The sequence below is a fragment of the Somniosus microcephalus genome, unplaced genomic scaffold (assembly GCF_052327205.1).
Source record: "Somniosus microcephalus isolate GS21.2 unplaced genomic scaffold, FLI_Smic_1.0 unresolved_chr1, whole genome shotgun sequence".
Lineage (NCBI taxonomy): Eukaryota > Metazoa > Chordata > Chondrichthyes > Squaliformes > Somniosidae > Somniosus > Somniosus microcephalus.
In genome coordinates this window covers 70924054-70936499 of record NW_028225179.1, presented here as the reverse complement: position 1 = coordinate 70936499, position 12446 = coordinate 70924054, and the positions used below count along the sequence as shown (strand labels likewise).

General features: G+C 50.9%; 1 protein-coding gene across 3 annotated transcripts in view; it reads right to left on the bottom strand.

Annotated features, from left to right (window-relative positions):
* The window catches only part of pelo (pelota mRNA surveillance and ribosome rescue factor), a 65647-nt gene that overhangs the window by 43729 nt on the left and 9472 nt on the right, over positions 1–12446 (bottom strand). For all 3 annotated transcript variants that reach the window (XM_085974625.1, XM_085974627.1, XM_085974626.1), the window contains exons 6-8: positions 12193–12253; positions 11440–11601; positions 1301–1347 (exon numbers count right to left, since the gene is read on the bottom strand). In XM_085974625.1, coding sequence (XP_085830751.1) covers positions 1301–1347; positions 11440–11601; positions 12193–12253 — 270 coding nt within the window. The remainder of the gene's footprint in view (positions 1–1300; positions 1348–11439; positions 11602–12192; positions 12254–12446) is intronic.

Genomic DNA, 12446 nt, shown 5'->3' with positions numbered 1-12446 from the left:
TCCAACTCCTTCTTGAATATATTTAATGAATGGCCTCAACTGCCTTCTGTGGTAGAGAATTCCACAGGTTCACCACTCTCTGGGTGAAGAAATTCCTCCTCATCTCTGTCCTAAATGGCTTACCCCTTATCCTTAGACTGTGACCCCTGGTTCTGGACTCCCCGACCATCGGGAACATCCTTCCTGCATCGAGTCTGTCTAGTCCTGTCAGAATTTTATAAGTTTCAATGAGATCCCCTCTCATTCTTCTAAACGTATGAAGAGAGATTGGGCTTGTATTCGCTGGAGTTTACGCTACTGGGACTCGTCACCCAAGAGGCCTGGGCTGATGATCCAGAAAACGTGAGCTCAAATCCCACGGTGGCAGTTTGAGATTTCGGGATGAACTATTAATTAATGAAGCTGGCACCCACTAGTGAGCATGAAAAGCAGTCGGGTTGCTGTTAAAAACCCAACTGGGTTCACCGCTGTCCCTTTAGGGAAGGAAACCTGCCGTCCTTACCCGGCTCTGGGCCTACATGTGACTCCAGTCCCACACCCAACCTGGTTGACTCGCAACTGGCCCAGCAAGTCACTCAGTTGTATCAAAACCGCGAGTGGTTGAAGAAGGCGGTCCACCATCACCACCACCTTCTCAAGGGGCAACGGCGGATGGACGATAAATGCCCGGGCTTGCCCACATCCCCAGAACGAGGACAAGCAGGAAGCACCTCATCTTTCGATTAGGCACTTTACAGCCTTCTGGACTCAACATAGAGTTCAACAATTTCAGATCATAACCTCGGCCCCTATCACATATATATTTTTTATCCACACTTTTTGTTTGTGCCTTCTGTTCTTCTCCCCCACATGGCAGCTTTCTTTCATTCTGCCAGCGCAATTTACACTTCATCTAGAGCCATCCTTTGTTTCTTAACCTGTCCCATTACCATCTTCTTTTGCCTTGAATATCTCTTCATGTCTCTTACCCTCTCCTGCCTTCTATCCTATCACAGACCTTCCCTTTTGTTCTTTCATCCCCTTCCCCATTTCCCAGCCCCTACACTTGCTTAAAAACCTGTTACATTTCCTGAATTTTTCTAGTTCTGACGAAAGGTCATCGACCTGAAACGTTAACTCCGTTTCTCTCTTCACAGATGCTGCCTGACCCGCTGAGTATCTCCAGCATTTTCTGTTTTTATTTCAGATTTCCAGCATCTGCAGTATTTTCTTTTTGTATTAGTGGAAGTCTCCAGACGTGAGGAATGGAAGCCACTCGATGAAAATACCCCTACCCACCCCCCCACCCCCCCAGTCTTACCTTGGTATCGGCTAGTCTTGCCGTCACACTGGGGTCCGAGAGGACTTCTGAAAGACAGAAAACAGAGAGACCTCAGACCCAAGTCCATTTCCCCCCCCGCCCCCAACCCCCACCGGCCTCCAAATTGAGGATCTACCCAGTGTCTTATCAAGCCTCGCTATAGCCTCGACAGACTAAATATCCCTTTTATATTGCGCCTGCTCATCCTGGTGTTAAAATCCCACCACACCACATCTCTATAACCTCCTCCAGCCCCTACAACCCTCTGAGATCTCTGTGCTCCTCCAATTCTGGCCTCTTGCCCATCCAGACTTGATTATTCCAACGCACTCCTGGCTGGCCTCCCACGTTCTACCCTACGTATACTTGGTCATCCAAAACTCGGCTGCCCGTGTCCTAACTCGCATCAGATCCCGTTCACCCATCACCCCGTGTTCGCTGACCTACATTGGCTCCCAGTTAAGCAGCGCCTCGATTTCAAAAGTCTCACCCTAGTTTTCAAATCCCTCCATGGCCTCGCCCCTCCCTATCTCTGTAATCTCCTCCAGCTCCACCCCCGAGATATCTGCCCTCTTGAGCATCCCTGATTATAAATCGCTCAAACATTGGTGGCCGTGCCTTCTGTTGCCTCGGCCCTAAGCTCTGGAATTCCCTGCCTAAACTTGTCCATCTCTCCGCCTCTCTTTCCTCCTTTAAGACGCTCCTTAAAACCTACCTCTTTGACCAAGCTTTTGGTCATCTGCCCTAATTTCTCCTTATATGGCTCGGTGTCAAATATTTTTGTCTTATAAAACTCCTGTGAAGCGCCTTGGGACGTTTTACTATGTTAAAGGCGCTATATAAATACAAGTTGTTATTGTTGTTATCCTTTGATTTCCATCGCTCCACCAATGGTGGCCGTGCCTTCAGCTGCCTAGGCCCTAAACTCTGGAATTCCCTCCCTAAACCTCTCTCTCTCCTCCTTGAAGATGCTCCTTAAAACCTAACTCTTTGACCAAGCTTTTGGTCACCTGTCCTCATGTGTCTGCCGTGTCGCAGTTGGTGCAACTCTGGCCTCTGACTCAAAGCTGTGGGTTCAAGTCCCACTCCAGAGAGTTGAGCACAAAAATCTAGGCTGACAATCCCAGCGCAGTACCAAGGGAGCGCTGCACTGTCGGAGGGTGCCGTCTTTCGATGAGACGTTAAACCGAAGCCCCGTCTGCTCTCTCAGGTGGACGTAAAAGATCCTGTGGCACTATTTCGAAGAAGAGCCGGGGAGTTATCCCCGGTGTCCAAAGCACTTTACACCCAATGAAGTACTTCTGAGGTGTAGTCACTGATGTAATGTGGGAAACGCGGCAGCCAAATTGCGTACAGCAAGATTCCACAAACAGCAAGGTGATAAATGACCAGATAACCTGTTTTCAAGTGATTCTGGAAATAGTGAGGAACCAAGGATCTCATGAGAATGAGGAACTTAAAGGAATTAGTATTAGTAACAAAATAGTACTGGAGAACTAGGACTAAAAGCCAACAAATCCCCTGGACCTGATGGCCTACATCCTAAGGTTTTAAAAGAGGTAGCTGCAGAGATAGCAGATGCAATGGTGCTGATCTTCCAAAATTCCCTAGATTCTAGAACGGTCCCAGCGAATTGGAAGGTAGCAAATGTAACCCCGCTATTCAAGAAAGGAGGGAGAGAGAAAACGGGGAACTACAGGCCAGTTAGCCTGACATCAGTCGTCGGGAAAATACTAGAATCTATTATTAGGGACGTGATAACAGGGCACTTAGAAAATCATAATATAATTGGGCAGAGTCAACACAGATTTATGAAAGGGAAATCGTGTTTGACAAATCTGTTTTTTGAGGTTGTAACTAGCAGGGTAAAAAAGGGGGAACCAGTGGATGTAGTATATTTGGATTTCCAAAAAGCATTCGGTAAGGTGCCACATAAAAGGTTATTACACAAAATTAGGGCTCATGGGATTGGGGGTAATATATTAGCATGGATTGAGGATTGGTTAACGGACAGAAGACGGAGAGTAGGGATAAACAGGTCATTTTCAGGTTGGCAGGCTGTAACTAGTGCGGTAACGCAAGAATTAGTGCTCAGGCCTCAGCTATTCACAATCTATATTATTAATGACTTAGATGAAGGGACCGAGTGTAATGTATCCAAGTTTGCTGATGATACAAAGCTGAGTGGGAAAGTAAGGAGGATGCAAAGAGGCTGCAAAGGGGTATAGACATGTTAAGTGAGTGGGCAAGAATATGGCAGATGGAATATAATGTGGAGAAGTCATAGGGGGAGAAATTCAGTATCGCCACGTTTGGGGCGTAATATTTAGCGCCCGGCGCAAATTATTGCCACCTACTGCTAAATTGACCTGCTTCGCCCCAGGAGGTGCTTGAAGTGCTAAAACAGGCGCTGCACAACTGTCTTAACGTGCTAAGCCGGAGAAGCGAGGCGCTACCACCGAGGGCAGGCGCAGCGCAGGTGCGGCCAGTTAGCGATTGCACGCAGACACGCTGGCGCTGGTCAGCTCTTAAAGGGGAGGTTCGATCTTGGATTGCAGCCACACCCTGCGCATCAGAGCCCTGATTCTCAGCCTGGACAGACCTGCTGCCACATTCTAACGCCTAGGACCATGGAGAGGGCCAGGAAGCGAGCGCAGCGGTTCAGTGAGGGGGCCTTGCAGGTTCTGGTTGGCGCGGTGAAGTGCAGGCGATCTATCCTGTTTCCGGACAGTGGCAGGAGGCCGCTGCCCAACAACTATCGCAAAGCTTGGAGGGAGGTGGCTCACAGAGTGACCTCCAGCAGCATGGTGCCTAGGACCCCTGTGCAATGCAGGAAGTAGTTCAACGACCTCACTTGGGTTGTCAGGGTGAGTACCCTTTTCAGTATCCTCTTCATCCCTGCATGTCCACCTCACTTTATGGCCAAAGGGTCCCGAAAGCCCCAATGCCCAGCCCTCATCCAACACCTATGGGCCTTTCATGAAACTCACACGCACATTCAGCACTTTCCACACTGTAAGGGCTATTCCACCATGGGAGGCAGTGTAGCCAAGATCAGGGCTTCACACTGTACTCAGAGCCCGTCCTTTCTCTTGCAGGGCAAGCTGGCCCATAACAGGAGGCAGCAGCAACAGACCGGGGGAGGCCGGCCTCACCTTCAAGACCTCAGCGATCTGGAGCAGCGAGTCCAGCGGATTATGGCAGGCCGGATGATTGGCCCCGTCGCCACCGGAGATGCCGACCCCGTTCTGGACAGCAATGGTAAGGTCATCACCTTTTTGACCTCTTTCCTTCCACTTGTGCCTCACACCAGCATCCTTTGCCACTATCGAACCAATACAGTGCATTGCAGCACTCATGCCTCCCTCGCTGCCGCCCTGTCCTCATGCTAAAGCAACTCTTGTACCTCCCTGCTTTTAGATGCTGATTCGCCAGGTGAGGAGGCAGGCCCTCAAGCTGCCACTGTGAGTGACTCTGAAGGCGAGGAGGAAGAGGAAACCGGACCATCAGTGCCACCCTCAGCCGAGGCAGCCCATGGCCATAATGGGGACACGTCTTCCCTGGAGGGGAGCAGGGGGGAATGGTCTGAGGAGGGTGAAGCTCCGGGGCCCAGCGGGCTGCAGCAATGCGGGGGGGGGGGGGGGGGGGCGGGCGGATCGGGAAGCTTGGCGGCTTTCTCCCCGGAGGGAGAGTCTGGCCTCGAGTCCTGCTACAGTGAGCGCAGAAGAGGTGCGGCTCCTCGCTGAAATGAGCACCCAGGCGGAGCACAGGCACACTGAGCTCATGGCTGCAGTGGCAAGGATGCCCGAATCCATTGAGTCACTGGCAAGGAGTGTCCAGGACTTCGGCGCAGCACTGGCAAGGAGTCTGCAGGACTTCGGCGCGGCACAGGCGGCTTCCACGCAAGTGCTTAGTGGTGCAATGCAGTCAGTGGCTGGTCTGATGCAGACGCAGATTGAGGCCACATGAGCACTGACTGCTGCCACCCTCGCTGGATCGGGCACGAATCGCCGGGGCCCTCGCCGCGCCGCAGCAGACCAGCAGTCTGTGCTTCAGCAGATTGCTCCGCATGCTGCAGCGCTGTCCCGTGGGAGTGTCAGTGTGTCGTCCGACCAGGGAGTGGCTGTCCTCTGTCAGGATGGCAGCATTCCTGCTGCCAACACTGTCACTTCTCCACTGCAGCTGCCACCACCTGTAGGACAGACTGCTGCCGCCCATGCAGAGTTGGAGCAGTCAGCAGCCGGGCCCTCCAGGCCCAGAGCTGGTCCAGGCCGTACCTCAAGGGCATCTGCCGACTCAGTTTCTGACACTCAGCAGCCTTCCCCCCAGCCTTGCTGCAGCCACTGGGGTCCCATTGCGGAGGAGCTGCAGGGTGGGAAGGGGCCAATCTCGCAAGCGAAGCAGATCACCCTCGAAGGGCAAAAAGTAGGAGGTGTGGCAAAATGCTGTTAATTTTTTTATTGAAGGCCGAGGATCGTGGTTATTTTTTGGTTACTGTTTTGTTCATTGTCTCCAGGTTGTGAGAGCCAGTTATGTGTCTGACTGCTTTTTTGGGGGTTTCTCTCTATTACTTTGTCATGCGGGAAGGGCACACAGTTTGTTAAATAAAGAAGTGTCTTTATTCAGAATGTGCATGTTTGCTCTTTGAACTATTTGTTGCCTTGACCGGCTTAGGGGTTGCGGAACGGGACTGACAGAGACTGGTATATTTGTTTCATATTTAAAGGCCGAGACTGGTATATTTGTTTTACTTGTAAAGGCCAAGACTGGTATATTTGTTTCATATTTAAAGGCCGAGACTGGTATATTTGTTTTACTTGTAAAGGCCGAGACTGGTGTATTTGTGTTTTTGGGGGGGGTTTCTCTCCATTAGTTTGTCATGTGGGAAGGGCACAGAGGTATCATAGTAAAAAATGTTCTTAAATCGCACTGTCCATGCTTTCTTTTGGAAGTCCTGGTTGCCCTGCTCGGCTGAGGGCTTGTGGAGCGGCTACATTCATCTTCTGCCATTGGCACAAGCCATTCCCTCAGAGGGGGCCTAGAACCGACTTGCAATAAGCCGCCGACGGGCGGCCCTTGCACTTTCTGCCTCCCTCCCATCTTGGTGCTCCTCCTCCTCCTCCTCTGCTGGTGCTCCAATGTCTGGTGGCAGTCTGAGGATTGCCAGGTTATGCAGCGTGCAGCACACTACAACGAAATGGGAGACTCGCTCAGATGAGTACTGAAGGGCTCCCCCGGAATGGTCCAGACAGCGGAACCGTTGCTTGAGCACACCGATTATGTGCTCAATAATGTTCCTGGTCGCTTGATGGCTCTCATTGTATCGTTCTTCAGCAGGGGTGCTGGGTGCACGGAGCGGGGTCATCAGCCAGGTGCACAGAGGATAGCCCTTGTCCCCGAGAAGCCAGCCTCCTGGGTGAGCCGGGGCTTCGAAAAGGTCTGCCACAGAAGTCTGGCGCAAGATGAAGGCGTCGTGGCTGCTGCCTGGAAAGCGGGCGTTGACAGCGAGTATCAGCTGTCTGTGGTCACACACCAACTGGACGTTCAACGAATGGAACCCCTTCCGGTTGCGGTAATCCTCGGCATTCTTTTGCGGCGCCCGCAAAGCCACATGCGTGCAATCAATGGCACCCTGGACCATGGGGAAGCCCGCTATTCTTGCAAATCCCATTGCGCGCTCTTGCTGCTTGTCCTTGGTCATGGCGAAGAAGATGTACTGACGTCTCCTTTTAAAGAGGGCATTCGTGACTTGACGGATGCAGCAATGCACCGTGAACTGGGAGATATTGGCAATGTCCCCAGTAGCGGATTGGAAGGAGCCGGTGGCATAGAAGTTGAGAGCCACTGTCACCTTCACTGCCACCGACAGAGACGTCCTGCTCCTCAGTTGAGGCTGCAGATCTGGCTGAAGCAGGTGGCAGAGCTCAGTGACCACCTCCCTGCTGAATCGCAGCCTCCGAAAACACTGCTCCTCAGACATGTTGAGGTATGAGAACTGTTGGCGGAAAACCCTGGGATGGTAAGGTCTCGTGTGCCGACGCCTGTTGGCCCTCCTCCATCTGGCCATGATTGACACTCTCTCGGCGTCTCTGAGCCCTCTCAATGTAATGGAGAAGCCCAACGTTTCCACCCATTGCAGCCCCCATAGTGTGTGGCCGCTCAAGGTTATGCCAGTGAAAAAGCAAACCAACTACAAAGTTCTGGGCCGAAGCCAGAAGGAGCGCTGATTCAATGCAGAAAGCTCTCTCTCTTTGTCGCTCTGCAAATCTCTCTCTCTCTCACAGAAGGGGTGGTCCAAAAATGGCTACCACAAAGAAGCCAGGAAGAGCCCCCTTTAAATAGCGCCCCCCCAGCCCCACAGCGACTGGGAACCGTTCCAGTCAACCAGTCGCTGGGAGCGCCAGGTCGACTGGGAACCGTTCCAGTCAACCAGTTGCTGGGAGCGCCAGGCGGAAAGGAGGGGGCGCCACTGAATTTCCGATTCGGGGCGCCCCAAGGGCGTTGCACAATGAAATGACGTCAGGAGCTGCGGGCGTTGCGGTTTTGCGCCGCCACTAAATGTCCGCTCAATTTCGCGAGAGGCGCAGGTCTCGCCGCGCCCGGGCGCTAGCCGCCTCACGCCCCACTTATCGCCCTTTTAAAGCACTAACGGGTGGCGCAAACAACTGAATTTCTCCCCCAGAGTTATACAGCACAGAAAGAGGCCCTTCGGCCCATCGTGTCCACGCCGGCCATCAAGCCCTGTCTAGTCTAATCTCATTTTCCAGCACTTGGTCCCTAGCCTTGTATGCAATGGCGTTTCAAGTGCTCATCTAAATGCTTCTTGAATGTTGTGAGGGTTCCTGCCTCTACCACCCTTTCAGGCAGTGAGTTCCAGATTCCAACCACCCTCTGGGTGAAAAGGTTTTTCCTCAAATCCCCTCTAAACCTCCTGCCCCTTACCTTGAATCTATGCCCCCTGGTTACTGACCCCTCTACTAAGGGGAAAAGTTCCTTTCTATCTACCCTATCTATGCCCCTCAATTTTGTACACCTCAATCAGGTCCCCCCTCAGCCTTCTCTGCTCTAAGGAAAACAACCCCAGCCTGTCCAGTCTCTTCATAGCTGAAGCGCTCCATCCTAGTTAACATCCTAGTGAATCTCCTCTGCACCCTCTCCAATGCAATCACATCCTTCCTATAGTGTGGCGACCAGAACTGCACACAGTATTCCAGCTGTGGCCTCACCAGCGTTTTGTACAGCTCCATCATAACCTCCCTGCTCTTATATTCTATGCCTCGGCTAATGAAGGCAAGTATCCCATATGCCTTTTTAACCACCTTATCAACCTGTCCTGCTGCCTTCAGGGATCTATGTACATGCACACCAAGGTCCCTCTGATCCTCTGTCCTCCCTAGGGTCCTACCATTCATTGTGGATTCCCTTGCCTTGTCAGTCCTCCCAAAATGCATCACCTCACACTTTTCAGAGTTAAATTCCATTTGCCACTGTTCTGTCCATCTGACCAACCCGTCTATATCGTCCTGTAGCCTGAGGCTTCCCTCCTCGCTATTTACCACTCCACCAATTTTCGTATCATCTGCGAACTTACTAATCATACCTCCTACATTCATATCTAAATCAATGGGCCAGAAATTAGGTTTGGGGGCTTGCCGCGTGTGCAAGCCCCCGATGTGCACTTACCCGGCGCGCTGACATTTCAATCCTGGCCCGCATTGCATTTCCTGTCACTGGCCCGCTTCAGGTCCTGCGTGCGTGACCCAACGGCGTACTTAGTGCGATGAGCCGGCTGGGATCACGTGAGCACTGGGCAACCAATCGGAGGATGCAAAAGTTCATTCATGAGTTTGATAGTAAGAACTGTCAAACTCATGAAAACTCCTGGCCCCAAAACACTACTTAAACTTGAAAGAAAATTAAAAAAAACACCGCACTACTTAAATAAACTATAAATAACTGTAAAAAACTATTTTAAACAATAATTTTAAATTTTGAAAAAAATTATTATATAAAAAAAATCGGGGCTAAAAATACACTTACCTTACTGTAAAGTCTTCAAAAAAAATGAACCTGTGGAAAAAATTTCTAATTTTACTTAATAGACCACTTACCTGTTAAAAGTAAGTACTTACGGCTGCTTTTTCCACGCGTAAAAACCGGAGTCTTTTCCCCACGGGCAACTCTAATAAAAAAAGGGAAGTTCAGCGCACACGCGCTGCCTGATACGTCATACGCGTTCCGCCTCTTAACCCCTTGGGTCAGAGGAGAGGAAATGCCGGTTTTCCCCGCATGCGCTGCGCATGCTGAAAACCGGCAATTCCTCCGGGCCCACGCGTGAGTACCCCGTCCGTACTCACACGTTGGGACAGGAATTACTGGCCCATTAATGTACACTACAAACAGCAAAGGACCCAGCACCGATCCCTGCGGTACACCACTGGACACAGGCTTCCAGTCACAAAACAATCTTCGACCATCACCCTCGACCAGCCTCCTGCCACTAAGCCAATTTTGGGTCCAATTTGCCAAATTGCCCTGGACCCCATGGGTACTTACCTTCTTGACCAGTCTCCCATGCGGGATTTTGTCAAAAGCTTTACTGAAGTCCATGTAGACTACATCAACTGCAATACCTTCATTCACACACCTAGTCACCCCCTCAAAAAATTCAATCAAATTGGTTAGACATGATCTCCCCCTGACAAAGTCCTGAGTAATGGGAAGTTATCCACTTTGGTAGGAAAAATAGAAAAGCAGAGTATTTTTTAAATGGTGAGAGACTGGGAAATGTTGGTGTTCAGAGGGACCTGGGTGTCCTTGTACACGAATCACTGAAAGTTAACATGCAGATACAGCAAGCAATTAGGAAGGCAAATGGTATGTTGGTCTTTATTACAAGAGGATTTGAGTATAAGAGTAAAGACGTCTTACTACAATTATATCGGGCCCTGGCGAGGCCACACCTGGAGTATTGTGTACAGGTTTGGTCTCTTTACCTAAGGAAGGATATACTTGCCACAGAGGGAGTGCAACAAAGGTTCACTAGACTGGTTCCTGGGATGGGGATTGTCCTATGAGGAGAGATTGAGTAAACTAGGCCTATATTCCCTAGGCAATAGCAAAATACTGATGGAGGAGATGAAGATTTATTCCTGGGATGAAAGGGTTGTCCTATGAGTGGAATGGGCCTATATTCTCTGGAGTTTAGAAGAATGAGAGGTGATCTCACTGAAACATATAAAATTCTTACAGGGCTTGACAGGGTAGATGCAGGGAGGATGTTTCCCCTGGCTGGGGAGTCTAGAACCAGGGGTCACAGTCTCAGAATAAGGGGTCGGCCATTTAGGACTGAGATGAGGAGATATTTCTTCACTCAGAGGGTTCTGAATCTTTGGAATTCTCTACTCCAGAGGGCTGTGGGTGCTCAGTCGTTGAGTATATTCAAGACAGAGATCGATAAGGGAACCAAGGGATATGGGGATAGTGCAGGAAGGTGGAGTTGAGGTAGAAGATCAGTAATGATCTTATTGAATGGCAGGAGCAGGCTCGACGGGCTTAATGCCCTATTCCTGCTACTATTTCTTATGTTTTTATGTTGGTTGAGGGATCAGTATTGGCCCTAGGACATCGTGGGAGAACTGACCTGCCAGTGGGATCTTTTACATTCACTTGAGAGAGCACATGGGGTCCTTGGTTTAACGTCTCATCCGAAAGACAGTACCACTGACAGTGAGGCACCCCCCTAGTACTGGTACCAGGAGAGTCGGCCTGGATTACGGGGCTCAAGCCTCTGGAGTGGGGCTCGAACCCATGACCTTCTGACTCATGGACCCAACCCCTTCCCATTCACTGCCATTGTACAGAATCCCATGGACCCAACCCCTTCCCATTCACTGCCATTGTACAGAAACCCAATGGACACAACCCCTTCCCATTCACTCCCATTGTACAGAATCTCAATGGACACAACCCCTTCCTAGCGTCTGGAGTGTGTGGGGCTCGTACGCACAAACCTCGGACTGCGGCGCGAGGTGACTGAGCCAAGGCTGGGGCCTGTATTCCCTGACGGTAGGCCCTGTGCCCAGGTAAAGCGGCCAGTGTGCGGAGTGTATAGTGCAGTCAGTGGGTGGGATCCTCACCTTTGAGGGCGTACTTGTGCCCAGAGGAGGCGTGCACCTGCAGAAATTTGGACCTGTTCTCAAGGATCACCTTGATCTCCATTTTCACAGCCTGTTCGAACACATAGTTGCAGAACTGCTCCTTGACAAAGCCAGGGCTCGCTACCAGCACGCACTTCACCACTGAGAGAGAGAGAAAGGGAGAGCAAGAGAGTGTTATAGACAGGAACGGGAGGTCAGTACAGTGTTGGTGTCTCCCTTGCACAAACACATACACACTTCACCACTTAGAGCGAGAGGCAGACAGAACGAGAGAGAGAGAGAGAGGGGGGACAGAGAGAGAGAGAGAGAGAGAGAGGGGGAAGAGAGAGAGGGGGAGAGAGAGAGAGAGAGGCAGAAAGGACAGAGAGAGAGAGAGAGAGGGGGGACAGAGAGAGAGAGGGGGAAGAGAGGGGGAGAGAGAGAGAGAGAGAGAGAGAGAGGCAGAAAGGACAGAGAGAGAGAGAGGGGGGACAGAGAGAGAGAGGGGGAAGAGAGAGAGAGAGAGAGAGAGAGAGAGGCAGAAAGGACAGAGAGAGAGAGAGATAGACAGAAAGTGAGACTGAGAGTGAGAGAGTTAGACAGGAACGGGAAGTCACTATAGGGGCTGATGTCCCTCACAAACAGCCAAGGGAGTGAGTGAGTGTGAGACAGACAGACAGACAGAGAGAGACAGACAGACACGGCGAGGATGTGACTGAGCTCTGAGCACAGTCTATCTAACACTACACGTACCATCAAAATTAACATGTCGAATGATTCCTTGCATCACGGACTCATAAAATCTCTCCAGTGCCTGCAAACCAAACAGAAGGACATCTTCATTTAAATAAAGTTCAAGAACTTTTCCATTTAATTAGTTAGATACACTGTCCTTTCCCCCTCTGGGACCAGGTGTCACAGTGCATTAGATACACTGTCCTTTCCCCCTCTGGGACCGAGTGTCACTGTGCGTTAGATACACTGTCCTTTCCCCCTCTGGGACCGGG